Source organism: Anarrhichthys ocellatus, unplaced genomic scaffold (genome assembly GCF_004355925.1).
Source record: "Anarrhichthys ocellatus isolate YVR2014 unplaced genomic scaffold, GSC_Weel_1.0 scaffold19, whole genome shotgun sequence".
Classification (NCBI taxonomy): domain Eukaryota; kingdom Metazoa; phylum Chordata; class Actinopteri; order Perciformes; family Anarhichadidae; genus Anarrhichthys; species Anarrhichthys ocellatus.
In genome coordinates, this window is record NW_022280049.1 from 6,576,022 (window position 1) to 6,591,896 (window position 15,875).

Genomic DNA, 15,875 nt, shown 5'->3' on the forward strand with positions numbered 1-15,875 from the left:
CACACACACACACACACACACACACACACACACACACACACACACACGGCTCGCTCTCGTTCCAGAACAACAGCAAAGAAAAGGCCATACTTGTTGTGATAATGGTGTTCAGCTGCGTCTTCCAGCAGAGCACATTTATCATAAGGAACAATGCTAAGAGTGCTCTTTTCTTTTTTTGTGCATTTGAGAACTACAGCCCTGAAACATTAAAGTCTTTCTAGAGAGTGCCACTATCAGATCAATAAGACAAGGCAGGTCATTAAACATTCATTAGGGCAGACGCAGTAATACCGTATCCCCAATGTATTCATTAATCAATGGATCAAAGTATATCTAGTCAGGTACAGGGAAAATGACTCTGCTCAAAATATGTCCAACACAGCATTACTCACACACCGATTCTCTCTGGTGGAGCTTTCATACTAAACATATTCTCCTAATGATTAGGGTAGCACAGGGTCACGCAAGTTCTGGAAAATGTCCAAAGGTTAAGGACATTTTGCACAATCAAAAATTCACTATTAAAAATTGGTTGTCCACTTTAAAACCCTAAGTTTGCACACTGCCCATATTGTTGGCTCAAATTATCACAGTACTTTCCCCAATTAGATAACTTGCTAGCTAACTCACCACATGGCATATTTCACATTGTATGCATTTAACTAATGAATGCATTCTGTCTGTTTACCGTATGACATGTAAATACAGCCTGAGCAAATCACCCCTATGTTTTCATTTTATTCCTGTTATTTCCCACCATAAAAAATTTCCATCTTGAATATTCCCAAAATGTTTAACACAGTTTTGATGATTCCACATCTGTCTGCATCTTCTCACTAGTTTGAGGTGGGCGAGGCTCAGTTGGGGGAAAAGGTGATGTCACGTTTCCGAATTCCCTTCCTGATCTGATCAAACCACACTCACAGTGTTGATGAAGCAGATCAGCTAAAGTATCAAACTCTACATATATAACCATAACCACATCATGTTTATTCAAACCGTGACATTTGATTGCAGCTCATTTAGTCACGAGTATTGAATGTTACCGAGGTAAAAATGTCAGATGTTAAAGGGGCTTTGAGGGGCTTTAAGTCCTCGGGGGATCTCGGGGAATCCTCCATTGGCTGGTGAGAAAACTTGACCGGCCGAATCGATCAGATAGTTTGCTTCATCTTGTAATGTTAATAGCAGCAGCAGACAGAAAACTGTTGCTTGACAAGCTGTGGTACAGAGGAGCTGCCTGGATTTCATGTTACCTTGGAAACTAGCGCGGGTGTTCCAGCAAGTGAAGAAGAAAAGGTGAGACTGCGTCCGATCCCCTCAACATGTTTGGTATATCTTCTTCATCAATCACCTGCATCGGGCTAACACTTGCAGTAAATCAGCCAAAACAAGTAACGTACTGCCAGAGGAAAGCTTTGAGGCCCAACAGCGAGGAGGGCCGGCCCACTCTGTCTGAGACGTGGTCCTTCTGTGGGTTACATTGGAGCACGTCGAAGTCGCAACCGTAGAAATGCCGCTGGGACAAAGTGCCAGACTTTGAAACAATGGTCACAGACAAAACATCTAATTACACTACAAACCACTAGATCAATGGAGAACCTGGCAGACTAAGTTAAAATGAAGGTGCATCTACATACTCCAGTCCTAGCAACCTGTCAGTCATTCTCGGAAGGCGGGACTAAGTTGGCTAGCTACCTGATCTTTACCTTCAGTGGGGGCACAACACACGACCTCATCTACGTCAGCAATGAACAGTGAAACTTCTGCTCCATGAATAGAACCAGCCAACGTAGTCAAAGAGCTTTGCGAATGCGCTCATTTGCCATTTAATTTATTCAGCAAACAGCATTGAAATGTAACTTCAGTCGGCCGCAACGCTTTTCCATTTTCACCAGAAACCATAAAGCAGGGTTTTTGAAAATTAAATGTTGATTGGTTTTTGCAATTTCGATTTCAAAATTGTGAGAGAACACCCATGGGAAATGAAAACATTATTGCATTTTCAATTTAATTTAGTCTACCAAATGCTTCAGCAGATCAATACCAGCTTGATGCTCTATATTGAAATCAGCTTTTTTTTTTTTTTTTTTTTAAACCAACATGATTTAGAAAGAATAAGTACACAATAAAGCACTTTTATGAACAATTCTTGAAAGTCAATAGAGAATAATGATTTGTTAAATGTTACCACTGACGTGCTGCACCAACACAGAATTGCCTTTGAAACAGGGTTATAAAATGGGTCACCTCTTGGGTAATAAAAGTGAATTCTGTGTGTGAATATTTGTCTGACAATGCTTGTGTGTGTGTGTGTGTGGCAGGGGTTTCACAGGTGTTTTGAGACAAGTTTGAATACATTTCCATTTTTAAGCGGGATCGGTATGCATGAATATTTTTAAATTTGGAAACAGCCCCTTTATAGAGAAAGCAGTACGTGATAAAATGGGTCATGTTATGTGCAGGTGTGAAGCGCACGCACACACACACACACACACACACACACACACACACACACACACACACAGTAAATGCTTGTTGTAAGCGTCACGTTTGGTAGACAATGTGGTGGAGACTGAAAGAAACTTTGGCTGTGATGAATAGAGGCTTAGACAGGCTTGGCCCTCAGTCGGCTGCCTTGACGTTCAGCTACTTCCTATTAAAACATTAAAAATATAATTTGCTTCATCATAACCTTCACTTCACCTTTCTTTGTAGATAACTTTTTATCGTTGTGCTCGGGTTGAAATCAGTCAATCTCCATATACAAGTAACATAAAATAATAATGCGGAGTACATTTGCTCTGTCAGTTGTCTATTTTTAGGTTCATGTCTGATTATGCCAGAAGGAAGGGTGTGTGTGTGTGTGTGTGTGTGTGTGTGTGAGAGGAAGAAACACAGAACGAGAGAGACGAACTGTATCCACAGTGACATCAATCCAAGTAACTCTGAACCGTTTAAAGTGAGCAGCGTTAGCGGTTCTCAACCCCATTAGCCATTTTGAAAGATGCAACAGTGCAATTAGGCAGTTGGCACAAAGGGAAGGCGAGGAGGGAACCGGGGAGTAGCCGGGGGGGGGGGGCTGTAAAACACACAGAAAGAGTCACCCAGGAGGACCAGCCTTGAAGAAGGGTCACTGCACAAAGCCGTCCCTTTTTACATTTAACTTTACAGTGTGTAGGGAAAAAAAATACAGCATTGAAATTAATTTTTTCATTCCACAGAACAATAAATGACTGATATTCTATCTAAAACAACCATAAGTTCAACAATATTGTTTGACAATACCAAAGCAAAAGAAACTGACCCGTGGGAAATTTCCAATATTGATTCAAACAACTCAGCAGATAGAAATAAATTTGACTATAATTACACAAACATAACTTCTCCTTGCCAAGCAATCAAAATACAGCACCTGAGATCTCACAAGACCAGAGACTACAGTTCGTCTTAGCTCCATATAAAGCCAGCGATTCCCTCTGTGGACTCGGTCTAAAATACATTCTTGAGGCGGATCGCCGTAATGATCAACACCTTGAGGTCTGAAGAGAAAAAGCTGAAGGACCGGGTCAACGTCAACCTTGTCAATCACGCAGTCCGTCCCTGCATGGCTTTAGTCAGGTGTCTTTGTGTGGGTGAGAGGTGGAGTTTTTAATTAGGCGAGCAAGTAGGAGAGACTGCCAAGGAGAACAGGAAGGGTTAGGGAAGGCCAGGTACTGTTGATAGATGAAGGGAGGTCAGGAAAACTAGACAGGAGAACTGTGTGCAAGCCTGCACACTCATTATTTTCTGACGGGGGTTAGTAGGAGATAACTCTGTGCCAAGCTACAGTCTGCAGAATGAAAAATTACCACACTTAGCAGCTGCAAGATGGTCGATCGCCTCTCTTTCTGGACAATGCTAACAGCAGCTATTACATATAGATTGTGCTAAAGGATCCAGTGTTTACAGTGTAAAGAATCATACATTTTCAAGGATAATGATGTCTTCTTTTTAAGGCACACATTAAACATGGTTTTTCATTACTTCAGGTTGAGTTCAAGGACACACAGATTGTCTAAGGTGCACAGGAACCGTTTTATCATACACTGTGTGAAATGAAGGTGATTATGAAGCTTGTAGTTTGATTGATTAAGGTTTGAGGCTCTGGGAGAGGAGATTCTTATCCTCAGGTGTATACCACAAGGGATTCAGTGCAGCTGCAGGTTCAACAAATACAAACTCAAGATTTATCTTTTAACGATAGCAGGAGGAACTCAAGAGCAAATTCCTCCCCAAAAAGCTGGAAAAGCACCCCCCTTATCATTAAGCAGTGCAGTAGCTAGTAAAACTTCTCAAAGTTGAATATTCTTTTGCTTTTTGCAAATAATCAGGAAAATGTCCGCGGCTAATTCTGCTCCCCAAATCGGTCAAAGAACTGCTTGATTTAATATGATTTTTATTTTATTACATAAAGAAGTCTTAGCGTCTCCAGCCATGCTAGAGGCTCTGTGAGGCTGTATTCAGGCACAGCGGTGCTGAATCCTACTGTTGGGTCGCTAACATGACAATGGTATACAGCTGATGGGAATGACATTAGTTTTGCAGATAATTGTACATAAACTTAGGTATTTGATAAATTAAGATGTGGAAATTATATTATAGATTATAATAAAAATAAATCACCAATTTACTGTAATTCATCCAGTGTTAAACATGGATGTGTGAGCCCATGTCATGGCAGATAGTCCAAAACCACAAATATGAACCTTCTGCTGACTTACAAGCCAAGCGATCACCAACATCACGCAACATTTAGGGATCATAAATGTCAACGGAATTTTGTGCCAATCCGTCCAAGAAATACTATTTCAGATAAGTGCAAACTTTGACCTGCTGTGTGCACTAAAAGAAAAGTCAGGGGACCAGCAAAGCAATTAGGACCCATCCTCTGGGGATCACGAATGTCTGTATAAAATGTTATGGCAATCTGTCTAATAGTTGTTGCGATATTTCACCAAAGTGGTGGACCGACCAACCGACCAACATTGTCAACTCTAAAGCCATGCCGCTGGCTGAAAACACATGGTTTCTAAAAGACCTCCAATAGTCATGTTCGGTTGCTGTTCAGTGCCAACAGGCGCTAAGATTACAGCCTGCACTGTATTTTGCACATCTTGAGGCTCGCCGAGGAGCTCCGACATATTTCCAAACCCAACGATGAGCAGTGCATGGTTTTGTATTTCAGTCATGGAAGCTGAAAAAAAGAATAATTTTCAAGCCAAATGAAAAGCAAATTTACAAAACTATTATTCCAATACTCTGCATGTTGATGTATTGCCTCCTCACTATCCCTGTTCAATCTGAACTCTAATTCTCTAGCTTACTCCTCTGTGTTGTGAGAACGTGACTTTGTTTCCATCAGTTAGGAGGACAGGATGTGTGGGTGCCAGAGGAGAAAAGAATAGTCGATACTACTGTCAATTAAAATCAACAGTCATAGATTGTGCGACTCGCTTCTCAGTGTAATTAAATTAATTTGAGATGCTGTCAGACCTTTTTTTTTAGGACTTGAGGGTACACTGGGTTGGGGAGATTTAATGCAGGTTGATGTAAAGAAAATAAAAAACAACTGCACAGCACTTCGTCACCACAGATCCAACCATAGACCCATTTTTTCTTGTTTTTAGGGGGGGCTAGGGGATCTTTAGGGGGAGATAGCAGGTCAACAGCATGTGCCACATAATTATGTACAAAGTATAAATCATCGGAAAGCTGGGAACCTGAAGATAAATTGTGCTGCAGCACAGCACTGCGTGTCACGTGTTTCCAGTGATACATCTGGAATAAACATTGTGTTTCGGTGCGGCGCCTGTTGAAACGTTGAAAGTTTGAAGTATACAAGGGCTTAGAACATTAAGAAGGAAACATACGATAGCCAATCCCATGCTCACTTTATGTCTCATCAATTGTCGCAGCACTTTTTTGGGGTTGTTCAAATTTGCTACACAGTGGCACGGTGCAACATTTAACCACTTTTGACTACAATCGGGCTCAATGGATCCACAAGAATCTCAACTTTCCAGTCAAATGCAATTTCTGCAACACCGAGACTGTTTAGGTGGAAATGCATTTACACTGCATGCAAAGTACTGCATGCATGTTGCCCCATACTGCATGGGATTAGCATAAAGTGAGCATGTCTGTAAAGGGGAGACTCGTGGGTTCCCACAGAACCCATTTTCATTCTGATAACTTACGGTGAGAGGTCAAGGGAGCTCTTTGAAAATGGCCATGCCAGTTCTTCCCTCACCAAAGTTTTGCCTGACTTTGGTTGTTAATTAATCGTCCCTCCTGACATGCATGACATGGTTGGCACCAATGGATATCTTAGGATATCTAGTTTCATGTATTACCAGTATCTTCACTAGCTTTAAAACCGAGCCAGCTCCCGCCTCTGAAAGACAATAATGGCGGACGAGGACGCCGGCGTCCAAGGGGGGAGTTTCAGAGGTTATGCGGGTGTGTGAGTGTTTGTCCTAAGCCTGCACGCTCAAACAGAGCAACTCAGCACTCCTGCACTGTTAACCAACCCGCTAACAGGGGACAGCAATTAGCCAAGTCTTGATGGTGAATGAACTTAAATCAAAGAGTTCACAAGAACTTACTTGGACGTAGTTCGACCAGAGTGTTGCCAGGGAAACAACACATTGCCGACAGCTGCCCGGTAGCTGTAGACACCCAGGAGTCCGAGGGCGAGGGCGACCTTAGAGACCCACGAACAGCGTCTTTGAACCAGGAGGTAGATGAGAAGCAGGCAGAAAGCAGCCAGCAGGGAGAGCACCGTCCTGTGCTCGGAGCTGGAACAGAGAGACAAGCGGTCCTGGGGTTAAGAAAACGCTGGAGTTCTCCCAGTTTTATGAGCGAATTCAATTTAAGAACACAATTACAGGACACATAGTATGCATTTCAACATTTCCCTTATTTCACTGTAGAATATAATGAGCAAAAATGAATCTGCCCAATCAGAAAAAGAAAGCTCAAACCTTGAAGTAGACTATTTACTGAGCAACAGAGAACATTTGGATGAGATGAAACACGGTCAGTTATATCCGCCAGCAGTAGTTTGAACTTTAAAGAGGCACGGCTCTTCAATTGTTCACTGGAGTTAAGGCTGTAGAGTTTGAAATTACACCGCCGCCGAGCACAGACGAGTAATAAGCCCTCAAAGGACATTTTTTGCTGGAACGTTTTGCTGGAACAGACAGCGGTGAGTACTTTTGAGACAAGATGAGACGTAACACTACCTAGATCTCATTATCCAAGCAACGGGCAGCGCAGGTAGCAAGAAAGGGCAGCACCGGACAGAGAAAGGGTCAGAACCCACATCTCTATTCCACGATGTGATGCATGTTAAAGAACAAACCATAATCCCCTGCCCCCGTGCTGTTGACAGAATGTTAATGGCTCAGACTGAGCAATCACAGAACCCATTTTCCCGTCTTGAATCTTTAAGAAAAGAAAAATAAATAAGTGGAGGGTCCTGTCAGCTTCTCAGCCAGAAAAACACCCTTAATAAATGCTTCGGTGTCAGGTGAAAAGATTTGTATAGCGCTCCTTAAGTCTGTGATAACCAAATCATTCAGTGACTCACTTTGTTATTAACTGTAATTTCCTTGTATATTTCACTCAACCAGCCTCGTCTATGTCCTAGATTTCACATAATGGCCGGCCTGTATATTCCCCAGAGAACAGGATTGAGCTGCTTACACTGATCTGTTGCTCTTACGGGTCGGTGGAGAGACAAATGGAGATTGTCGCTGCATTGCGTTCTAGACTACTGAGGCTGTTGTCTTTGGACAATTTGGTATCACTGTCTTTTTATTTACAATGAATCTCTACGTATAACCACTTTTGTGTTGATAAATAGGGAACGGCCGAAGACTTCAGAGAAGCCAAAGAGAAAGACGGACCACTCCGTCTCTTTGCTATTCATAGAGTGGTGCGTCTTCTCCCAGAGGAACCTCTTAGGAATCATAATGGTGCCAAGAGTAATTATGCATCAGCCAGGTAGCTGCTGCAAGTTAACACTCTGCTTTGCAAAAATGACAAGTGTCATAACAAGTGAGATGATGAGTCACCTGCAAAAATGCTGGAGTGAAATAAAAAAAGCAGCATTTGAAAATGAGAATCGCCATTATTAAATGTAGGAAGTTATATTTTTTGCTGTTGTTTGTTGTTCATTTTAGACTGATGGTAAACCCAACCTGTTAAGCCAGTGTCCCATGTCGGGACGATGAGCCCACTGCACCCCGGTCTGGTTGAGGGAGCGCAGCAGTCGGCAGCAGAGCAGAGTGAAGGGCGGCGTGGCTAACGCTAGCCACCTCTCGGAGCAAACCTCTGCCCTGGGGTGAGCAGAGGGATGGCAGTCTTTGGAAGGGAGGATGGGCTCCTCCTCATCTCCAGGGCCCCTCTGCTCTCTGAAGTACTTGCGGCACACGTCTTGGAAGACGGCGAGGCAGAGGGTGCTGAGCAGGAAATACCAGGTTTGGTGCTCCTCCTCTACGAAGCTGCTCGCCGCCAAGCTGAGGGTGTGTCCGACCGTGCCGGCCAGAAGCAACACGTCCAGCTCCGACAGGGACCACTCACTGCCGCCGCTCCTTGATGGAGACTGTGAAAGAAAACAAAAAGAGCATTAAGATGCGTTTCCTGTGGTTACAACAGGAAACAGTGCAACAGTGCAAACAACATTTATACGTTACGTCTGACAAAGAGGTCATTCTTTTTCTCTTGGACCTTGAAACAGTAGATATTGCTAGAGATCCAGATCTGGGATCTCCACAAGCGATTACTATCATGTTTGTAGCCAAAAGTACAAAGGTAACAGATACCGAATTCTCAATATTAGGAGTAAGTTCGCTGGCTCAAGAAATCTATTCAACTTAAGACCATTTTAACTTGATACCATACCAACTACCACAAGCACACAGGCCTGACACCGGTAGCCTGCCATCAGTGTATGAATGGGTTATGAATGTAAAAGGGTGAATGACATTTAGTGTTTAAAGCGCGTGGAGTGGTCGGAGGACTAGAAAGGCGCGATTCAAGTACAAGTCCATTTACCATGACTGCTCACTCAACCTTTTGTGCCCTCGCCCACATCTGTACTGCGGATCCACTGGCAGATATAATTGTTCCACTCAGTGGGATAATCATTGGGACCCAACTACCGCTTGGGTGATTCATACCAATATACTTCAATATTGAAAAACCTCATCTAGTGACACTCGTTAAATGACCCATGTGCTTCATAATAAAACAGTTCAATTTGCAACCACTTACACCTGCGGCTCTATTATCACTTCAAACTAAAAAGTGAGAATATGTGTCCATTGATGCATATACTGCATACTTTTCACATCAAAGAAACAATATCCAGACTTCTGTTTCCCTTTCTGCTACTACATGAGCTTCAGTCGTCATCACACACGTACGGTACAGGCCAGTTGTTCCCAGAGACCGGGTCGGGGCCCACAGGTGGGTTAGAGGATACTTTATGGGGGTTTCCAAACACAACTGCAGGAGTTATTCCATAGTTGTTCATTTAAAGTTTATTACTGCAGTACATCTTTAAGCTTACTGAGGGAGCCAGAATGTTGGTGTTGTTCTAATCACTGTAGCCTGCTTACATAATGAATCTGATATGAAAGCCTAGCGTACATTCTGTTAGCTTTACTGAAGAGAGGAAATGAAAAGAATGAAATGTTAACTCCACTTAAATACATTAATTTGGTCTCACTTATAAAGTATTTAATTTTTTGATTTATTTAACACGTGTCTTCAGCTGAGATAGCATTAGGTGATGGGGAAACTGCAGGAACTGATATTTTTCCATTTTAAAAAAGAGAGCTTCCAGAATAAGAGCTTGAGAAACAGTGATAGAGGACTTTTTTGCAGCAGACAGAGACCGTGAGCCGTCATTCATGAATTGCGGTCGGTCATCACATTTCTATAATTGCCGTTCGTCCAATCGCATACTCAAATGCAAATCATTTGGTCCAGTGGGGACGGCTCATCGCCATGTAAAGCAAGTTCAATTCAAGTTCAGCCAGCCTTCTTAGTTCAGCAGCGACATCTCAGCCCAGCTCACAACCATCAAACACAGCCATGCATCTTAGCCTGGGCTCACCTGAGGCTGAGCTCCCTCTGTCTGCAGGCTACAGCACCAGTTCACTGTGGGACCGGAGCTTTCACACACATATGCCCGTTTGCTTTACACTACATGCTGTGACATTAAATATTTAGTTCTGGTAGTTGTGTTCCACAAAAATAAAAAGGAAAACATCATCACTCAACTGTGGCAAATACAGGATTTACAGCATCTAGGTTGCATACATTTATAAGTATCTAGGTTGTTCTTTCTGAAACTCTTTCCATCACAATTTTTGTTTCCAAGTTCATATTCTTATGAATGTCTCCCAGATTGAATAACCTTTATTTTACTTAATTTTCACAAAATATAGTTCTTTATCCTGCTTATGTTTCAGGGTTGAGTCTTTGGTTAAGCAGGGTCTGCCCATTCATTTTTCAAAACCAGAGCTACCGTTGCATTACTGAGAATATGATGAATGTCCTGTGTGCGAACAGCTTCTTTGTTTTTTTGATAAAACACATCACAGCCCAAAGGGAGCTGCAATATGTTTTTTCCAGCTCCACTACTGGAGTCTCTCTCTCCTCCACTGGTCGGTAAATTATGAAATCTCAAAAGCAACATTTGCTCATGTTTTCCGACACTGATGAAATCTTGTTGGCACAGTTTTAAAGGAGATGAAAGACGAGCGTGATAGAAGTATTACTGAAAGAATTAGGAAGCAACATCATTTATACAGAGCTATTATTACCTTATTATTATATCTATTGATGCAATTTCACTAGTTTTCAGCTTGCATGACATAGCACTATACCAGATAGCACAGATCTTAAATTATCAGTCGTATTAAATCGGTTACATCTCAAAAGGTTAATCCATGCATCCATTTCAAGCTGGTTAGACCATTTAAAACAAGACTGATCTCCAGCCTACTCTAAAAAGCTCTTCGGCAGCTGCAACGTATCCAAACTGCAGCCACCCGAGTTCTAACCACGTGAACATATTACAACAAATAAGAGAATTGATCCCAAAGCTTTGCTGCAGGTGTACAATCACTGACTGGACCAGGATCTAATTATATTAATGACGTACTTTCTCCATACGAACCTTCAAGAGCACTTAAGTTTTGTGCTTCATGCTTAGCTTTTGTGACTTTTTCAACCAGCTGCTCCAGGAAGTAACTGGTCCCAACCAAGAAATAGTGCAGCACATAACCCCTCGGATACACTTTGGTTTTCTTATGGATTAAACAAACTAGACATAAAGGTGACCGGTATAAGTCCTGGTAGGTGGATTAGCTGTTTCCCACTTGTTCCTCGTCTTTGTGCTAAGCTAAGCTAACCTTCGTCTGGCTGTAGCCGTACACTTAATGAACAGATATGAGCGGTATCGACCTCCTCGTCTTGCTCTTCGCTAGAAAGTGAATAAATGTGGAAATGTGCGTTTAATTATTTAAAAAGAAGACAGTTATACAATTGAAACAATGGAGGAGAGCCAGGATATGCTCTTCTGTTGATTTAAAGAGCACAACAGGGAGACATATTTTCCGAGCAGCCTCTGGGCCAACATCCACAGTAGAACATCCATCAATCACAACCGGAACTGAAGCCTAATGTATGAATAAAGGATGTTACTCCTCTGCCCTTTCACTAGCTTTCCCTGCATCATGTCAAAGCACAGTGAAACGACAGGATGGTGACCTTTTTGTCAAAAATAAAGTAATATTTTGCCTTAAAATGATTGTAGGGCCCCTGGTACCATCTTTGCATGCATGCCAGTTAATATCATATTTCTACGATTTTAGGCCAAAAAATAAAAAGGGGTATTTGTTAAGGGTTAATATTGCCTTTTTTCTTTTAAATGCGGTACACTCACCTTTCGGCTATTTAAATTCATTCAACTGGAATTCTAATCACATTTTTGATGGGCGGTGGGTTAGTGAGTGCACTTAATCTTCCAGTTGCAGAGAAACTAATCAGGAGGCCTCTAATAAAAGGTTTGGATGCCGCCCATAAAGCCGTCATTTGTCAAGTCAAAGCAGCCGCCGCTTTACGCTTTGATTCCACACCGATTCAAGCGATTGTCTACTGTAACATAACGAGACCTTATCTGACTTCAGATCATTTCTAACCCTTTACGTCTCCATATTGGAACTTTGTTGCACAATATCATCCTTCCTGAATGGTAACTCCAGCGCTGTTTAAGTATTTAAGTCAATTTAAAAGGTTGCTGAAAAGTGTCCAAAGAGATGCAAAAACGTCTCAAGCTGATTTAATACCATCTGAGAACGTTTCAGAGGACTTCCAGCAGAATTCATCACCAATACTAATATAGTGCGACACTAAAACTGCTTTTTTTTGGGTCTAATCTCAATATCAAAATGAGTTTGTCAGTCATGACTTAGAGGACAAAGAGTCTACTGATTATATTTCCTCACACGGGTTATTACAGAGATAAAGATCTTGGCCATAAAGATGGGCCGTGATTGTAAATGTTTAATCACCGTTATTAGAACAAGATATATTAGCAATACATGGAACTGATCCATATACTGCTCTCAAAGTCATCAATAATATCTTAAAATGGATTCTAACAGCAACTGCAAGTCATTGTCAGCAAGCTGTTGTAGTTAACAGCATATCCGCAGCAGTATTCAGGACTAATAATAGTTTATTATCCATAAATATAGACTGTTATGAGCTCGTATAGCCGGTATCACTGCTGGAACGGTCTGCCAGTCAGCATCCAGCACTGTAGGCGTTTCATTTTCAGATGCATTAAAGATATAAATTATGTGTTAATTGCATTACTTTCTTCACATAAATCATAAACACAGACAGCCCTGCTGAAACACCACCATGTTGTGTGCAATGCGTTACTATCCAGTCACAAACATTCTGTTTCCAGCTTAAATGTGAGGATTTTTAACCTTTTTTTTTTTTTGTTTTTTTTTTAAAGCTTTCTCTGACACTTTGCCGTTAGTCAATGAATCAAAACATATGATCACAATTAAAGATATCAATTGTAGGTTGCAGTCAAACAGTAAAATCATTAGTTCCCCTTTAATGTTGTGGTCATTGTCTCATTCACAGAGACTTAAAGGTGTAGTCAAAATCTTTCTAAAAACGTAACAACAGGACATGTTTGACGTATTCATCGGTTGAGTTAGTTTCTGTCCGACTGTCTCACCTCTCTAGAAAAAGTCTGCAGCTGGATGAGGACGCACTCTTCTCTTTAGTAGTCCACTCATTACCTGCCAGCTGAGCTATGTGCACTTCTTTTAACTCAAAGACAATATCTCACAGAACAATCCACTGTGCATCTCCTCCTCCTCCAGTGGAAAGATTTGGGAGTTTATTTCCTCACCCGACCCAAACGGCCCGAGTGGATTCCTCCCGACTTTTCTTTTTGCCCTCTCAGCACTTTCGCAAAGCTCACAGAAGGGAAATGAGATGTAACCTTTACAGATAAATTATAATGAGCAAAGAGGTGCGGCAGTAAAGAGGACTCATCTTTTAGGCCAATTCAAACAAACACTAAAGACTGAAAGCTTTCACCTTCTGAATAACTAGTCCCACTATATCTGATTGATTGCCCCGCTAGGAGGAGCGGTCCAACCATCGCTGCCAATTACTTTTAATTGTACAAGTACATTTCAACATAGCCGTTACAGCAGGGAAGAGAAAATCACATAAACAATGTATGGAACTAATTTGGACTACCAAAAACCATCAGAACCACTGCCGGCACCAGTGTGTCGTTAGAAATGACGTGGCCTCTTTTCTCTCGGTTAATCTTCTAATTAGTTTGACAACTTTTGTGTAAACTGTCTCTTTGGCAGCTGACACATGCGGAAAACTGGCACTCATCAGAATGTATTAAAGCAGTGATTCTCAACTGGTGGGTCGCGACACAAAAGTGGGTCGCAGACCCGTTTTCAGTGGGTCACGGGCCTTTGACTGACAAAAAAAAAAAAAAAATATGTGATTTTATTTTGAAGGGCATTTTTTATGCAGCGGAATTATTCCAGCATTTACGGCACTTGTTCAGCGGTGCAGGAAAAACACCGACCAATGCATTGTGAATCACATCATGTGATGCAGCTCATCCAATCAAATATGGGTATTCTGACGAGTTTCCTGACTTGAGTGAGATGTACACACACCGTGACACAAGGGGGAGAGACGAGGATATAGAGAGCAGAGCAGGACTGTTGAGTTGTGAAAGTCAAATCATAGGACGATTTCCAAAAGAGAAAATTGGCCAGAGAGACCAGAGTCATATAGGTGAATTCTTCCAACACTAAATTCTCTTTTTAGAGGATGAGAAAAATATAATATTGTGGCCTTTTCACTTCACCCTGAATGAACTGAATTTAAAGCTGCAGGACAATTCAGTGGAAATAATTTTTCTAAAATTAATTTTGTTACGAAATTTATTTTTTAATCCAGCCGTTATTTGTTAAAATATAATTGATGTGTACTTTCTTTATTTGATTTGGCAGTTGTTTATTACACAGATACGTTACTACTACTAGACTTCTTCTTGAATATATATATATATATATATATATTAGTGGGTTGGGGCTTGTCATTAAGGGGTGATGGTGGGTCCAGACCAGTTGAGAACCACTGTGTTAAAGGATGAAGCTCGTGAAAATATATCAATCAATATGTCTATATATATTTTTAAACCATGAAGTCTCTTTTATTTACAGAGTTCAGAAAGTCTAAAGTGTATTCTAAAGAGTCTTAAAATCAGCTGACATTTTTGAGGAAGTGGCCATAATTGCATCATTACAAAAGAAACGGCTGTAAACTTCAACATGACTTTTTATTATCAAGATCCAACAAAAGCCTCGAAGAGTTGCATCAGGAAGAAGTCATTGACATGCAATTCATGTACGCGGGGAGCCAGCAGGAGGTCGGCCGGCTCAGAGCTACACTCTATTTCACCACTTTATTATGAGGCACACCTCGCTAAAACTAATGCAGTCTAATGCAACAGTCCTGCAACAAATCCTCCCCTCGTGAAGGCTCCAATGATCGTTTTGGAGGATGAAGTTTGAGGTGCTGTTGAACTGTAGAGAGGTGTTTCTGTTGTTCAACATATAAATGCCGAGGGGTGGACAAAATAGTAGGAACACCCGCAGGACTGTCGTATTAGACTGCATTAGTTTTAGCTATAGGCGTACCTGACCGTACAGTGAGCACACTCCAAGTGTCCGCAGGAGCCTGAGGAAGCCTGAAAACTATTTTGGTTTGTGAACATCTTTCACTGGAATGAAGTGGACTCTCTCTTGAGACATGGCATCCAGTTCTCTTAAAATATCCATGGTCTGCTGCTGCACCGACTGACATAACGCTTCATGTCTATTGCAGTTTCTTCTTACTTAATAATGCAGAAAATAGTCAAGTTTTTTACGACTTTTCATCCCTTCCCATCACGCTTCACTGGAGTAACGCTGCTTTGACAACAAAAAAAAAAAAAAATAAATAAACTTTCTATAATGCGGCGTGGAGGGCATCAACTAGCTGGAGACACGCAATGATCCCAACAGATTCAACTCTGCTAGACTGGAACATTTTTGATACGGACGGATTATGTTCATCAATGCGGCAGCGTGTTTCAGAACTGTGAGGTGGATTTGGAAAACAAAGTGAGCCTGTGACTTCTGGGACACGGAGTGAACCTGCAGCAGAGCACACTGTGGCAGCGTCTGTGATAAATACATGGTTCCTTTGTT

At 41.6% G+C, this 15,875-nt stretch overlaps 1 protein-coding gene across 1 annotated transcript in view; it reads right to left on the reverse strand.

Moving 5' to 3' along the window:
- Positions 1 to 15,875, reverse strand: part of pigg (phosphatidylinositol glycan anchor biosynthesis class G (EMM blood group)) — a 56,893-nt gene that overhangs the window by 17,134 nt on the left and 23,884 nt on the right. Inside the window, exons 9-10 of the mRNA XM_031857700.1 lie at positions 8,247 to 8,650; positions 6,648 to 6,839 (exon numbers count right to left, since the gene is read on the reverse strand). Coding sequence (XP_031713560.1) covers positions 6,648 to 6,839; positions 8,247 to 8,650 — 596 coding nt within the window. The remainder of the gene's footprint in view (positions 1 to 6,647; positions 6,840 to 8,246; positions 8,651 to 15,875) is intronic.